The sequence below is a fragment of the Sus scrofa genome, chromosome 1 (genome assembly GCF_054392235.1).
Source record: "Sus scrofa isolate SSC_HxYL_T2T_F1_AM1 chromosome 1, Sscrofa_HxYL_maternal_Yorkshire_Landrace_v2.0, whole genome shotgun sequence".
In the NCBI taxonomy this organism is placed as follows: Eukaryota; Metazoa; Chordata; class Mammalia; order Artiodactyla; family Suidae; genus Sus; species Sus scrofa.
Window position 1 is genome coordinate 285,798,957 of NC_139383.1, and position 16,868 is coordinate 285,815,824.

The 16,868-nt window shown below is 54.4% G+C and overlaps 1 protein-coding gene across 1 annotated transcript in view; it reads left to right on the forward strand.

Annotated features, from left to right (window-relative positions):
* The window catches only part of CFAP77 (cilia and flagella associated protein 77), a 145,544-nt gene extending 135,148 nt beyond the window's left edge, over positions 1 to 10,396 (forward strand). Inside the window, exon 6 of the mRNA XM_021085476.2 lies at positions 9,563 to 10,396. Coding sequence (XP_020941135.2) covers positions 9,563 to 9,685 — 123 coding nt within the window. The 3' untranslated portion in view covers positions 9,686 to 10,396. The remainder of the gene's footprint in view (positions 1 to 9,562) is intronic.
* The last annotated feature ends 6,472 nt before the right edge of the window (positions 10,397 to 16,868 follow it).

The following is a 16,868-nucleotide window of genomic DNA, read 5'->3' on the forward strand; positions in this document are numbered from 1 at the left end:
ACCTCCATATGCTGCAGGTGCAGCCAAAAAAGAAAAAAAAAAAAAAACCCACAAAAGGCAATACTCCTTCTTCAGGTAAAACTGAAGCCCCCTCTGCTTCCCTGCCCGCCCTTGACCCTGCCCGGCAGAGGCAGTGCCGGCGGGACTCTGGGCTCGTTCTCCCCTCCCATGTCTTTCCCTTTACCTAGATTCACGCATATGCTTCAACAACAGAGGAGACGGTTTTGTATGTTTTAAATTTTTCCACACATTAAAAAAATGGCATCACATCAGCATTCCATTCTGTAAATCGGCATTGTCCCCCCGCCCCCTCCCTCCGTACAACACTGCGGTTTGGATTCAGATGCACCTACAGCAGCAGGCCCAACAGAACTTTTTGTGACGGTGGAAACTTTCTACTTTGCCCTGCACAATGCAGTAGCCCGAGGGGCTGCTGGGACCTCTGAAGCCCTTGGAATGTCGTTAGTTAGCACGACACAGGGACTGAATTTTTAATTTTATTTCACTTTAATTACTTGAAATTTGAAAGAGCCACAGGTGGCTAGTGGCTACCATGTTGGATGGTCCCTCTCAGGGGCATTCCTATTAACTGATGCAAAGTATTTCAGGACAAGAATTCACCACCTTGGGCTTATCCAGTCCCTATGGACAGACGCGGCTGTTTCGAGGACTTAGCATCTTTTTTTTTTTGGTCTTTTTAGGGCCACACCCGCAGCATATGGAGGTTCCCAGGTTCGGGGTCAAATCTGAGCTACAGATGCTGGCCTACACCACAGCCACAGTGATGCCAGATCTGAGCTGCGTCTGCCACCTACACCACAACTCACGGCAATGCCGGATCCCCAACCCACTAAGCGAGGCCAGGGATCGAACCTGCGTCCTCATGGATACTAATCAGAGTTGTTTCCGCTGAGCTACGACGGGAACTCCTAGCATCATATTACAATGAGGAGTTTTGTTTTTTGTTTTTGTTTTGCCCACCCCGTGGCTTATGGAGCTCCCAGGCCAGGGGTGATCCGAACTGCAGGTGTGAGTCGCGCAGCAGCTGTGGCTGCGCAGGATCCCTTCCACTGTGCTGGGCCGGGATTGAACCTGATCCCACTGCGCCACAGCAGGAATCCCACCACGAGGATTCTTGTGCGCATCTCTTAGTGGGCATTTGCTAAAGTCTCCCCAGGGAGACTTGTGGGTTCATAGGCTGTGCACACGTCCAGGCTTCGCACCACAATGCCAAACCCCTCCCCGAGCGCTTGTGCCAGTGAATCCCCGCACTAGAAGGTAGGTGAAGGTTCCCGTCTCTGGTGTCAGACTTGTGCCCACTGTCACCCATCTGATGGGGGAGAAATGGTATTTCTTGCTTTGTAGCCTGATTGCATATCCGAGGTCGAGCCCCTTCCCCTGTGTCTTCTGGCCTCTAGATTTCCCAGCTGTGAACTGCCTGTTCACTTTCTCCGCCTGGTTTTCTGTCGCCAGCCGGTCCCCACGCAACTTTCACCTGCTACCCCCACCCCTGACTCATCCATTTTTTATTTTTTTCCCTGTCTCACCTGCAGCATGCGAGAGTTCTCAGGCCAGGGACTGAACCCGAGCCACAGCAACGACAATACCAGATCCTTAACCCAATGCACCACCAGGGAACTCTTTTTTTTTTTTTTTTTTTTTTTTTTGGATTTCCACCTTATCCTTTGAGTCTCTGCTTGTATGTTATATCCTCGGGAAGCCTGCTCTGGCTCCAAAGGATGAGTTTTTAATTCTCTGTATTATAACCTCTTACAGCATCTGGTACTTCTTTTAATACTCAGCACAATGGCAAGTGTAATTAGTGGTGCGATTGTGTTTTTATTACTAGTCTCCTGGCTCTCTGACAGAGGTTTTCTAAGTTCTTGCTGAATCCTGGCGCCTAGCATGGAGCCTGGCACACATGCACTCAACAGGTGTTCAGAGTGAGGGAGTTCCCATCGCAGCTCAGCAGAAGCGGATCCAACTGGTATCCATGAGGACGCAGGTTCAATCCCTGGCCTCGCTCAGTGGCTTAAGGATCTGGCATTGCTGTGAGCTGTGGTGTAAGTCACAGATGCTGCTCAGATCCTGTGTGGCTGTGGCATAGGCTGGCAGCTGTGGCTCCAATTCGACCCCTCGCCTGGGAACTTCCATTTGCCAAGGGGGTCCCCCCCAAAAAAGGTGTTCAGAGTAAACTAATGAGCACATAGATAAAAGGGCAGCAGCAGTCGCATCTTACCCCCTAATCCAGATCACATGGGCACCTCCTCTATACTGGTGCCAGTTTATTCCACATAGGGACTTTCTGTCAAAAGTAGATCAAGGAGTTCCCGTTTTGGTGCATCGGAAATGAATCCGACCAGAAACCATGAGGTTTCGGGTTTGATCCCTGGCCTCACTCAGCGGGTTAAGGATCTGGTGTTGCCATGAGCTGTGGTGTAGGTTGCAGACACGGCTCGGATCTGGCCTTGCGGTGGCTGTGGTGTAGGCTGGCAGCTACAGCTCCGATTGACCCCTAGCCTGGGAACCTCCATATGCTGCCGGTGCAGCCCTAAAAAGGACCAAAGACCAAAAAAAAAAAAAAAAAAAAAGGTAAATCAACTTTTCAAAGAAAGATTAAAAAGTCAAAACTCAACAAATACCAAAGGGTCTGATTCCTGCAGATTACTTTGGCACCAAAGACATTAAATTAGAAATCAGTCACAAATGGAACAAAATTGCCTGGAAATTTAAAACCATATTTATAAATAACTTAAGGACCAACGAAGAAAGCCAAACAGAAATTTGACAGAGATTAGATGAAAAGAGAACCGAACAAAAATAAACACACTCAAAACTTGTGAGATGAGATAAAAGAAAATTTCGTTGCTAATGCTGTGTTATATAAATGTTAATATTAGAAAAAAAGAGAAAGATTAAAAGGTAATTACAGCGAAGCAGACAACTCTAGATGCTGGAGAAAGAACAACAGAGCAACTTCAAAGAAGGAAACCATGAACTTAAGAGCAAAATTAATGAAATGTCAAAGGCACAATTAAGGGAATCGATCAAATGAAAAAGCTGCTTCGTTGTAAGTGGATCAGGAAAGTGCAGATGCTTTCAAATGAATTGGGACCCGGAATCCAGGCATCTGGCTCCCCCGGGGTGAAGCGGGGACCACAGCGGGAAGGGTGTGGACCTCGGAAAAGGTGATGGAGTGGCCGCTAGTGTCAGCTCTGCCCAGGACCGTGGAGACCCTAGGAGAATTGCTTCCCACCTCCGGGCCTCGGGAGGTCCACCTGTGTCCCAGAAAAGCTGGATTCAGTGATCGCTGAGGCCTCTTCCGACCTTGGTTGTGGGGAATTTTTTTTATTCCAATCTGGTTGCAAAGAGGCAAGGGGTGATTTATGCAGGGAGAGGATTGCAATCCCCAGGAACAGCGTTGAAGACAGACGTCTGCTTTTCTTACCAGTTTTCTTTCTGGCCACATCAGGGCATGCAGAAGTTCCAGGACCAGGGATCGAACCAGTGCCACAGCAGTGACCCGAGCCCCTGCAGCGACCACACCTGATCCTTAACCTCTAGGCCACCAGGGGACTCCTGAAGACAAAATTCTTTTAAGCTCTGCTGGCTGCTCACCTCCCCTGCTTCGTCTCTTTGTCACCCAGCCACTCTGATTGGCTCTTACCTCCTCCAATTTGTCCAAATTCCTCCCACCTCAGGGTTTGGGCGACTTCTTACCATCTAGGACATTTTTTGCCTTCTTTTTCCCCTGGATGGCTCCCGCATCCTCCCTGGAAAGACCTTCCTGCCCCCCAGATGGAATTGGAATTTCCCAGTCCAGGAGTTCCCGTTGTGGCTCAGAGGGTTAAGCAACTGTCTAGGATCCATGAGCATTCGATTCAGTCCCTGGCCTCGCTCAGTGGGCTAAGGATCTGGCATTGCCGTGAGCTGTGGTGTAGATGGCAGAGGTGGCTTGTTCTGGCGTTGCTGTGGCTGTGGTGTAGTCCGGCAGCTACAGCTCTGATTCGACCCCTCACCTGGGAACCTCCATATGCTGCAGGTGTGGCCCTAAAAAGAAAAAAAAAAAAGGAATTTTTCTTCTGAAACTGCCATTAAACAACGACCTGTAGAGTGCGTTTAGCGGTGTCTCCTGTCCCTCTTGCAGGGTCCGTGCAGGTCTGCGTCACTCACGTGACCCCAAGGGTGTACCGCACTGCACAGGTGCCTGGTCCTTACTTGGGGCACCTTTAGATGCTCCCCGTTCAAATAGGACCGACCTGCCCATCTTGCTCCCAGGGCTGCTGGCGGGCTGGGGCGCTCGTCTCTTATTTACCTGCATTGACCTTGAGCGACTCTGCTCCGTTCAGCGGAGCTGTCTCCTGCCAAAGCCGTTACAGTTTCTTAGCTCCAGGCGGAGACAGACCGCAGATGGCTTAATTTAGAAGCATCTCAGAAGGAATTCCTTGCTCCACCAGCTCTTCCTCCTTTGACGCCAGGGGTCCGCGGGGTCGTGACCACACACACTTGAGGCCTGACTTGTAAATAGGACCCTCCTCTCTGGCTGATCGGCTATTTTAGGAGGAGAGAGCGAGCAGGAAGGGAGCCATGCCGTTCCCAGCAGCGATGCATTTCCTGAGCACCTATGGAGAGAGCGGAGTTTATCACTGAAGATCCAGGGTGGGAGACCCCCGGCTCCGGGGGTCCATGAATCCATGAGGCCCGAGGGAAGTGCCTCAACCTTCCCGGGCCCCGTTTCCCCATCTGTAAAATGGAGACAACCTGCGGATGTTTGGAAGAGGCTTGCGTGAAATCAGTGCGCCGCGCCTGGCAAACGGCAGGTCTGTTACTGTATCAGTTGTGGCCTGAGGGACCCAGCCGTGGGCTCGGGCATACATTCTGCAGAGGGGCACCTGCTTCTTGGCATTCTGAGAGCCAGATCGCCCCTCTCCATGGGCTCCCCTGTTCTTTTTTTTTTTTTTTTTTTTCTTGTTTGGCTGCACCTTTGGCCTGTGGACGTTCCCAGGCCAGGGACCGAGCCCATATCACAGCAGTGACAATGCTGTATCCTTAACCGCTAGGCCACCAGGGAACTCCTGACGCCTGTGTTCTGCTCGGAGACCTAGGGAGTTATGGGCACAGAATAAGCCCAATTTCCCTTTTCTTTCCAAAGAACCACCCAACGGGGGTGGGGGCAAGGCGGAGGTGGATAAGCCGTTGCTCTCTTTAGCTGTCAGGGGCTTCATCAGCCTCAGCCACGAAGTATCTCCTTTGGTTTCACCTCCAGACCCACGCGGTGAGCCGCCTTCTGCCACCTAGGCCGTTACCCTGCTGCAGCTCCCTTCCATTCCCTCATCCCAGCCCTTCCAGGCCACTGCCAGGTCCCTCCTGGCCTGAGAAGACTGCCCTGACCACCTGAGGTCACGTGAATTCTGCCTACTTCCTTCACCCATGTCATTCACTCATTTGTTCACCCATCCAAGTTCATTTAAATGCATCCTGAATGCCAGGCCCCATGCCAGGCACTGGGCATCCTCAGGGAACAGGGCAAGTGCAGACCCCACCATCCAGGGCTCTGGGGTTGGGCACTCACCCAAGTTCCCCTGGATCCATCCCATGGATGACTGACTCTGCTGCACCTACCACCCACCATCAGCACCAAGTCAGCACCACCCACCATCAGCATCAAGTCAACACCACCCACCATCAGCAAGCACCAAGTCAACACCACCCACCATCAACACCACCCACCACCCACCATCAGCACCACCCACCATCAGCACCAAGTCAACACCACCCACCATCAGCATCAAGTCAACACCACCCACCATCAGCACCACCCACCATCAGCACCAAGTCAACAGCACCCACCACGAGCACCACCCACCCCTCCCGCATGCTGAACCACCCAGAGGATGGCTTGGGGCCGTATTCATTTCCCAAGGCCGCCATAACAAATTACCACCCACATAGTGGTTTCAATGAGGGAAATTTATTCTCCAACAGCTCTGGAGGCCAGAACAACAAAATCAAGGGGCCAGCAGGGCCACACTGCCCTTGAAAGTTATGGGAAGAAGGCTTTCTCGCCTCTTCTGGCTCCTGGTGGCTCCTGGCGTTCCTGAGCTCCGGGCGCTCACCCCAGTTGTGGCCCCGCCTTCACACGGCTCTCTCCTCTGTCTCTGGCTGCTGCTCCTCTGAGGATGCTTGTCACTGGATGGAAAGCCCGTGTGAACAGTCAGAATATATTCCTCTCAAGAGCCTTAACTGTATCCACAAAGACCTTTTTACAAACAAGGTCACTTTCATACATTCTGGGGTTAGGAGGCAGATGTATCTTTTGGGGCGAGGTCACCATTCAAGCCCTTAGGAGACCTGGTGTGTGTGGGGGGGGTTGCAGAGATGTGGACTTCAGAGCTGCTTCCCCGTTAAGAATGACTGGGGACCAGACCCCAGGGCCAGAACTAGGGCCACTCCAAGTGTGACAGACAACCACGGAGGCCTAAGAGGCCCTGGCAGCTGGGCAGGCGGGGTGCCCAGAAGGTCTTAGTGGGCGTCTCTTTGAGGCCTTACTGAGTGTCTCTAGCCACCTTCTGGGAAGCAGGAGTGTCAGGAAAATCATGTCACCAGGTAAAACTCCCTGTGTCTTGCCAGAGGGGACACAAGATGTACCTTGGAAACGGCCTTTGGTTTATTGATGACTTTCCTCCTACAACGTATGGGGACTCCTCTCTTCTCAATAACTTTTGTGAGGCCGCTTGGCAGTTGTCCTGAAATCAGAGATGGCGCTGAGAACAACCGTGGTGTGACAGATGGCAAGAGGTGGGGCCTGGGTCTGGGTGGGCCTTCGGTGACTGATGAAGGTCCTGCCCAGGTGCACCCACAGCATCGGGACCGGGCTCAGGCCCTGCCTGGGTGACAAGAGCCGTGGACCATCTGGAGAGATGCGCAACCTGAGGCCTGGGCCAGGGCGGCTCCCAGAAGTGCTGCCACGAGGGTCCACGGAGCGACTTGTCCACGAACCTGTTTGTGCCTGAGGACTCTGTGGGTACTGCTTTCCCAGAGGGGAGCAGTGTGGTTTTCTGCTGCATCTCCAGGGGACCCACGTGCCCCAGCGAGCAAAGGATGTGGCTTTAAGTCCTGGAATAACTAGCTCAATCCGCCTACTTGCTTTTGCATGGGTTGCTAACAAGCTTCTGCAGCCCCTGCCCCTTTTTGCCTCATTGAAAGTGCAGGGACTGCCCCCACCCCCAGCATGAGCAGCAGCTGCGGCAGAATATTCTAGAAGGAATGCAGAACTTAGTGTCCAGGGGCCGGACAGTGGCGGGGGGGTGTGCTAAAACAGAGCTTCTCTGCCACTGATTCCCTGGGGGGCTGACCCTGGACCACCCTCTGCTCTGGGCCTCCGTTTCCTTGTCTGTAAGTCAAGTTGGATTCCTCCCAGCACGGCTCCCTGGGCCTGAGGTCAGGCAGCCCACAGTGTGGGTCTCGCTGACCCTGAGCCATGGCCCAGACCTTGGACTGGGGTGGGGCCTGATGGCGTCCAGAGCCAGGCAGCTGGTGCAGGGCCCAGGGAGCCAGGAGGTCACGTTAGCTCCGCACAGGCCTCGGCAGAGACATTAGCCAGTTCTCTGCTCTCAGGAAACCACTGCTGGGTCTGAGCTCTGGCTAAGGTCATGACTTCCTGAGTCGGGGTCCCCAGGATGCTCCCCCATGGGGGCCAGAGTGTGGGACACAGAGAGGGATGTCCCCACAAGTTCCTCCTGGCTGCTCCCTTTTCTTATTTCGTCTTCTCCCCATGTTTTTTTTCTCTCACCTTTGTCACCGGGAGGCTGCCTGCAGCTCTATGGGCATAGCGTGGGGTGGGTGCCCCCTGGCCTGGCTCTTGACCAGTGCCTGTGCCCTCACTGGGTGTGGTCCTGCCTTATCCTGAAGTCTCGGCAGGGCCTTCAGCTGCTCCTGCCAGCCCCCCACTTCCCCTTGTGAACTTGAACTGTGGGGGCCCCAAGGCCAGCACACACGTGGCCCCTTTGCCTGGGAAACCCACCCTATGAGCCTCCCCGCAGGTCCTCCCCAGAGAGGCGCTGACTCCGGGGAGGGTCGACCCGCCTATTTTTGCTCATCGCAGCCCCCATCGCTCCGCCAGTTCTAATGAAAGAGCTGCGTGGCCACGGCCACGGCTGCGCCGGCTCCTCCTCTGACCCCTCCTGTTTACCGCAGTGCCCCCAGTGCCTGGCACAGAGTGCTGCGCTGTTAATGTGTGTGGCCTGAACGACTGACTGAGTGAACGAACGAACTGATGCATAAACAAACAAGCCTGAACCCTTTCTACCCGTGCCTCCCTGAGGTTATCCTAAAAGACAAAATGCCATTTTGGGGGGATTTTCTGGCACTCGGAGGTGATGTAACAGACCCTGGAGATGGGGCGGGGTAGGGGGATGTTTCCACTTGCCACCTTTCTTTTTTTTTTTGGCTTTTTAGGGCCCCACCCGTGACATATGGATCCCAGGCTAGGGGTCGAATTGGAGCTGCAGCTGCTGGTCTACACCAGAGCCACAGCAACATCAGAGCCGCATCTGCGACCTACACCACAGCTCATGGCAATGCCGGATCCTTAACCCACTTAGTGAGGCCAGGGATTGAACCCACAACCTCATGGTTCCTGGTCGGATTCGTTTCTGCTGCGCCATGACGGGAACTCCTCTATTTCTTTTTTTTTCTTTTTGGCCACCCTGCAGCCTATGTTGCTCCCAGGCCAGGGACAAGATCCAAGCCGCAGGTGCGACCTAAGCCACAGCTGCAGCAATGCTGGATCCTTAACCCACCGTGCAGGACTGGGGACCAAACTTGCGTCCCAGAACTCCAGAGATGCCGCCAGTCCCATTGCGCCTCAGAGGGAACTCCAGCACTATTTCTTGAAAGGGAAGAGCAGGCCTAAATACTGATTGCACAAAACATTAACTGCAGAGGCTCCCACTCCTTGGATCCGGCTCTGGTTCTGGGGCTGTTGCCTGTCGGTCCCTGGGAGTGGGGGGCCGTCAGATCGTCCAGCAGTGACTGAGCGCCAACTGCACCAGGAGGCGCCCCTTGGAGAGGGCAGCTTGTTTGGGGTCTTAATGGTGGAACATCAGCACATGAAGGGTGACGCTGGCCATTGGGTCTCATAGCCCTGCGACCCCACCGGGTCACGGTCAGGTGATATTTATCATGCACACGTCGTTCCTGGCAATGAGCCGGACAGAAGGAAAACCTCGGGCCCAGGCGGCCCTGCTTCTGCAGCACAAGGCCAGCACTTCCCTCTTCTCGCTGGCCCTCGGACAGTGAGTTTGATTACTGCTCTAAGATGGGTGCGAGGGAGCTCCCTGGTGGCTCATGGGTTAAGGATCAGGTGTTGTCAGCACAGTGGTTCGGGTCACGGGTTCAACCTGTGGCCGGGGAACTCCCACGTACGGTGGGGGCGGCCATAAAAAATAAGATGGCAGGGGGGGCAGGCCTGGGAGAGAAGGGGAGCTGAGGGGAGCCCCTGAGCACTCGGGCCCACTGACCTCCCCCCGCCCCCGCACGCCCGCTCTCCCTCTCCCCACAGGTGGGCCCCCACCTCGATACCTTCCCCACCGAGGCGGACCGCCAGAGAGCCTTCAAAGCCCATCGCGAAGAGTGTGCCGTGCGCCAGGGGACCCTGCGCATGGGCAACTACACCCACCCCTAAAGCCTCTGGACGCAGCAGAAGCTTCTCTGAAGGACCCAGTGCACAGAAGACCCCCCCCCCACCCCTTGCTACACAGGCTCTGCCCACAAGGACCTCAGATGCAGGTCTTAGGTCATCATTTGGGTAAGAGCCCCTCCTTCTGAGTGAGCTGCCCTCCCTTCCCTTGGCCCCAGCGATGCCCCACTTAGGGACTCCCCTCCCCCGCCAAGCCCCCCGACTCTCTCTCCTCAAGCCCTCACCTGATCAGAGACACCCAAACTCGTGTTTAGATTCCAGGCTAAGGGTCGGTGCCGAAGCTCTGCCCTCAAGTGTTAGGAGCAACCCACGTATTTCCTGCAGAAAGCGTGGCAGGCCCGTGTGTTGAACGCCCTTATTTTATATTCCAAAGGCAAATTTTTTCTTTTGTGGGTGGGTGGCTGATGTCTCTCCAGGGCTGTGTTATCTCTCTAGGACCCCCGACAGCAAGAAGAGCCCGCGCTCCCTATGCAGACTGGCCCCACCTCCTCAGAGCTGGGTCTGGACCAGCTCTTCCACCAGCCCTGACCTTGGCAGGTTCCCCCGCCCCGCCCCGCCCCGCCCCACCCCTGGAGTGGGCGGCTGAAAGCACAGGGGCCAAGGCACTTCTCACCTCAATCTTTCCGCAGGTCCTTTGGCTTTTCCCCACAAATTAGATACTGATCTATTTTAAATTAAAAGTGCTATTTGTCAGCCTCCTCGTGTGCCTTTAACGAAAACCAGTAAACCTGTAACCGGTGTGAAAACCAACCTCAGACTTCAACGGAGGGGACCTTCCCCAAGGAGTCTCAACAGCACCTGTACGAAGTTAGACAACTTCTGGAGGTTTTTTTTTGGGGGGGGAATGTTAGGGGGCACTTGCGGCATATGGAAGTTTCCAGGCTAGGTGTCGAATTGGAGTTACAGCTGCCAGTCTACGCCACAGCCACAGCAATGCCGGATCCGAACCGTGTCTGCGACCTATATCACAGCTCACGGCAACACTGGATCCCTAACCCACTGAGCGAGGCTGGGGATCGAACCCCCATGCTCATGGATACTAGTTGGGTTCTTTTTTTTTTTTTTTTTTTTTAAAGGCTTTATCAGTTTATTTATTTTATTTATTTATTTATTTATTTATTTTTTGTCTTTTGTTTTTTGTTGTTGTTATTGTTGCTATTTCTTGGGCCGCTCCCGCGGCATATGGAGGTTCCCAGGCTAGGGGTCGAATCGGAGCTGTAGCCACCAGCCTACACCAGAGCCACAGCAACGCGGGATCCGAACCGCGTCTGCAACCTACACCACAGCTCACGGCAACGCCGGATCATTAACCCACTGAGCAAGGGCAGGGACCGAACCCTCAACCTCATGGTTCCTAGTCGGATTCGTTAACCACTGCGCCACGACGGGAACTCCTACTAGTTGGGTTCTTAACGCGCTGAGCCATAACGAGAATGGTCTGAGGGTCCCCATGGTTGCTTTTAGCCTGCACCCCCACCCCCAGCATTCCAGACTCGTTTATCCAATTGCCCCCAGACTCTCCACTCAGGCGTCCTGCACTCATCTCAAACCAACACCTCCGACACAGAATTCTGGATTTTTCCCCACCAAATGCTTCTCCCACCATTTTCCCCATCGGATGCGTGAGACCACCCAGATGCTGAAGACAAAACCCTTCACACGACTCTGTTTCCTTCCTGCTCACATCCATCCATCACCAAGCTGTCAGCGCTGCTTCCCCAAACTCCCAGATCCATGCTGCCGTCTCGCCGAGTCCCTGACGTCTCTCTGGAGAACCACCGAAGGTTCCTGAACACCCTCCCTCCCGGCTTCTCCCCACAATCCCTTCTCCACAGAGCGCCCTCAGCCCTCCAGAGGGTCCACTCTTCTTGGGATAAACCCACGCTCCTCACCACCCCCAGGGCTGGGGTTAGGGTTGGGGTTAGGGCAGCGGGGGGCTGGCCCTCTCCCCACTCTGACCGCCCCCCCCCCACTGCCCACAGCCTCAGCGTCAGGCTTCGTGGTTGCTTCTATCTCTGCCTAGAACACCTGGGCCCAGGCTGTCACCTGCCCGCCCCTTGCTGTCATTCAGATCTCAGCTCAAAAGCCACCCCCCCAAAAGTCCTTCCCTGACGGAGCGCCCAGTTTGAACCACACCATCTTGTTTTATTCTTGGCAAAGCAACGAGCCCCTTGTCCGTCTTCTCTTCTAGAAGGGAAGTGGCAGAGACCAGGGGGCTGAGGCCCCAGGGCCAGATCTAAGGGCCTGCGGCAGGACCTGCTGCAAGGATGTCGGCCCTGGCTCCTGCCCCGCAGGCCAAGGGCCTGGCAGGGACCTTCCATCAGCCTTGGCAGGGAGCCACACCAAGTCTGGTGATTACAGACCCAAGTGAGTTTCCAGGGGAGCTGTCCCGTCCCCAACACCCCCCCACACACACACACACACACTGCAGCTCATCAGAAACTAATTCCTGATAAATGCCACACACGCTAACCAACCCCCTCAGGAATCCTGCTGTGGGGGAGGAGCTTGATGGATCACACCTCATCCTAAGGGCCCCAAATCCTCCCACCCCCCGAACCAGAGGGAGACACGCACCCCCACTCATCCATCTCTGCTAAAGCCACCCTGCAGCCTTCTGACCTCCCCTGGGAGCAGGGACCCTGGTGCCTTTCTGAGCATACAGCCATCCCCTGTGGTCAAAGGCACGAAGCCCGGGTCCATCAGGTAATTTCTGTGTGACCCCGAGGAGGTATCCTTCCCTCTCTGTGCCTCATCTGTAAGACAGGCCCCTGACGGCCCCCAGCACATTTCCTCAAGCGAAATTAAAAAATGATTCCTTTAGGGAGTTCCCATCATGGCTCAGTGGAAGCGAATCTGACGAGCGTCCATGAGGATGCAGGTTCGATCCCTGGCCTTGCTCAGTGGGTTAAGGATCTGGCGTTGCTGTGGCTGTGGTGTAGGCTGGCAGCTGTAGCTCCAAGTCGACCCCTAGCCTGGGAACTTCCAGAGGAGGCCCTAAAAAGCAAAAAACCCCAACAATTCCATTAAAGAATCTGTCTTAAGAGGATCAGCACAGGATCTGGCACTTTTTTTTTTTTTCTGTCTTTTTGCCTTTTCTAGGGCAGCACCTGCGGCATATGGAGGTTCCCAGGCTAGGGGTTGAATCAGAGCTCTAGCTGCCGACCTACACCACAGCCACAGCAATGCGGGATCCAAGCCACATCTGCGACCTACACCACAGCTCATGGCAATGCCAGATCCTTAACCCACTGAGCGAGGCCAGGGATTGAACCTGCAACCTCATGGCTCTTAGTTGGATTTGTTAACCACTGAGCCACGACGGGAACTCCCTGGCACTTTAAATTAGTAGATAAATGCAAATTATTATTTTCTTCTAATTAATAAAGCACATTGAAAAGGGACAACCAGAACTCTGTGCGAAGTTGAGGGCAGGATGCTCAAAGGAACACGAGCCCTCGTGTCCAGATCTATCAAGAAGATAAAGATATCCAGCCTCTTGGGATATAGACCGTGATGGGAGACAATGTAAGAAAGTGCGTATCTGTGTGTGTGGATTATGGGTCACTTTGCTGTAGAGCAGATATTGGCACAACACTAAATCAGCTACGCTTTTAAAAAATTCCACTAAAAAGAGAAGGTACAGTTTTTAAAAACATTTTGTCTATCTCTTTATCTATTTTTGGTTCTTAGGGCTTCACCCGCAGCATATGCAAGTTCCCAGACTAGGGGTTGAACCAGAGCTGTAGCTGTCAGCCTACACCGCAGCCACAGCAATGCAGGATCCAAGCCGCATCTTCGATCTACACCACAGCTCACGGCAGCACGGGATCCTTAACCCACTGAGCGAGGCCAGAGGCCGGGGATGGAGCCCTCATCCTCACGGATACTAGTCGAGTTCGTTACTGCTGAGCCCCGAGGGGCACGCCCGTACGGATGTTTTGAGGTGAACCCCCCTCTCGCTCTGAATCCCCGTGGAAAGGGAGGATATGCTGCCAGACACAGAATTTCCTCAAGACCCGCCTTGAAGCTCTGGCCATCGATGAGCTGGCAACTCTGCTATGGCAACGAGCAAGATGCCCAAGAGGACGCCTCCAGTCCTGCTTCTCCAAGGACTGGCCCAAGGGAGAAAGGATGGACTCGAGTCGAAAAAGCTCTGAGAAATCTCTTCTGCGTATCCAGTGACCTCTTGCCCCGGCGCTGGACAGACCACGTGCGGTGGATGCTGTGGGGCTGTGACTGGTGCCCTGGGCCCACCCTCCATCCTTTTCCCAGTTCCCCCAGCCTCTCTGGGCGCTCACGGCCCGGCTGGAGCAGCTTGCAGCACAGACCCTCAGCTTCTTGTCCTACAGCGCCACCCGCTGGCAAGTCCGAGGAGGAGGCCAGGGAGGTGCCTGGCCCTCCGTTCTGGGCCCCTTCCCCCTCCCCCAACCCCCGGCAGCTCAGTCCTTCCCTCCTCTTGAATTATTTGTGCCCACACAAAGCCTCAGGTCTGATGCCAGTCTGATTCCGCCTTCTCAGGTATCCTGTGGCCATACGCCTGTCCTCACTCACGCTGACCCTGGCTGTGGGGGCGGGGGTGCTCTCGGCAGAGCCGGGGTCACTGACTATCCCAGGGCAGAGTCCCTGGCGGCTCCAGGCGGTTAACCTCCCTGCACCATCATCCTCCCCACTTCACAGAGAAGAGAGGCCTGAGTCTGGTTGACAAGCCAGCCCCAGGCCAGTGACCGGTCCACTCCATGGTCCAGAGCCCGCTCTCCCAAACCACTTCTCAATTAACAATGGATAGAAACGGGGAGAGCTCAGCGCTGCCTCCCAGTGGTCCTAATCACGTGATGACAAATGCCTCGTGCACACGGCGGTCCCCAGAGATACGGCCTTGAGCCCCTGGTTTTGTTTTTTGTTTTTATTTTGGGCTGCACCTGCAGCACACAGAAGTTTCTGGGCCAGGGATTGAACTCACGCCACAGCGGTGACAATGCCAGATCCTTAACCTGCTGCACCACCAGGGAACTCCCTCGAGCCCCTATTCTTGTTCATTTTCCTGCCGGTTGGCATTTGGGACCGTTCTACCACCTGGTTGGGATTCCCAGCCAAACCCCATCAGAGATTTAACCAAACAAAGAGGCCCGTGTGTACTGTCCCCAACAGCCACAGGGAGGCAGCTGGCCTGGATCCTCACCAGGTCAGCTTCTGAGCCGTCCCCTCAGAGGCGGGAGGAAGGCAGTGAGGAGGGGGAGTAAGTGCGGGCTTGGGGTGTTGGGATGGAGATTTTGGAAACAGGACCCACCAAGCATGAGGATACTTCGAGCCCTGCCAGAGGAGACAGAGGGTTGAGTCACGAGACAGTCAAACCAGGACTGGAGCAGACCTTTTGGCAGGTCGGTCCAGCTTTCTTCCCAGGCTGAATCCCAGTGGCTTCCGTCTATGTCCAGATTTTTAAACTAGAGCCCAAATCTCATTGGTTCTCTTGCAGAAGCGCCCCCTGCCCCAACTCTGATACAATCAGACAGCTAACAGTTTTCTCAGCCAGAAGAAAGGAGAGGGGTTCTGGAGACTGACTTTTGCAGGATTTTTATCATAGATGGTAGCAATGAGCCAGTGCTGGTGGACGTCTGCTTTCTCCCTGGCAGGGGCTTTCTAGAAGCCTGAAAAGAAAGCAGTGCTCCTAGGCCACAAATTCAAATCCAGCCCCAGGAGGTCCCAGGCTCCAGGCAGAGATGACCTGGCTTTTTGGTTCACTCAGCTCCCCAACTAGCATTGGCTTAGAAGCACAGATTTAGGTTCCAGAGAGAGCACAAATGTGTGACAGCAAGCACATCAGCAGCTTGGGCACCAAAGTGGGCTGCATGGCAGCCACAAGGTCTGTGTTTCCAATCGAAAACCTTCTCTTGCATTTATCCTCATGGACCCTAACAGTCTTTCTGCTGCATTTCTTTTCACTTGGGAAACGCTTTGATGCTTGAATTCATCATTAAAAGAAAAAAAAAAAAAAAACTAGGTTGGCTTCTTATACAGATTAGCAGGACTGAAGGCAGGCAAATTATAAACTTAAATCCACAAATGCGAAGTAATCTGTGAGGGGGAATTTAGGTTGACGGCACCACTGTGCTTTTGTGAGGCCCATGAGAGCAGGTCCGAGTGGCAGACTCTGAGCGACATGGCCCGGGGCACAGTGCAAGGGACAGACTTCAGGTTTAGAAGGGAGGAAGGAAGGAGAAAAGGAAAGGGAGGGCGGAAGGATGGATGGAAGGGCGGAAGGGCGGGGGAGGATTAAAGAGAGGACGGTAGGAAGGAGGGAAGAAGAGCGGGGGAGAAAAAGCTGTTCTCTTTGTTGGTTTTTGTTTGTTTGTTTGTTCAGTTTTTGTTTTTGTCTTTTTAGGGCCACACCTGTGGCATATGGAGGTTCCCAGGCCAGGGGTCGAATCGGAGCTGTACCCGCTGGCCTACACCAGAGCCACAGCAACGCAGGATCCGAGCCATGTCTGCAACCTACACCATAGCTCACGGCAACGCCAGATCCTTAACCCACTGAGCGAGACCAGGAACCGAACCCGAAGCCTCATGGTTCCTAGTAGGATTCGTTTCCGCTGTGCCACGACAGGAACTCCCCAAAATGCCGTTTTCTTTCTAGTGCTCCATGCGGGGGGTGTGAGCTAAACCAGCAGAAATGGTTGAGGCTAGCATGACCTTGAAACCCACACTTTGTCCAGATCCTGCCCATCTGTTTGCAGAGCAGAGAGGCCCCGACGCCTAGCCCGTATCATCAAAACCCCCAGTCTCCTCTGTGTTAAAAACTGGTTTTGGAGCTCCTGCTGCGGTGCAATGGGATCGGTGGCCTCTCGGGAGCCCTGGGATGGCATGGGGGTTTGGTCCCCGACCTGGCATAGTGGGTTAAGGATCCAGCATTGCCACAGCTGCAGCTTAGGTTGCTACTGCAGCTCAGATCTGATCCCTGGTCCCGAAGCTCCATAGGCAGCAGGGCGGCGGCCAAAAATGAAAGCAAACAAACAAGCACAAACTGGTTTGGGTAGGAAGGCCCGGGACAAAGGGCAGGGCTGGGGGCTGACATTTCCAGTGGGGACCCTGACCTGCCAGAGGAAAGGCTTTGCCTCTCCTATTCAGGAGTTGGGCTCTGAAACGCATCACTGCTGTCCTCCAGGACCCA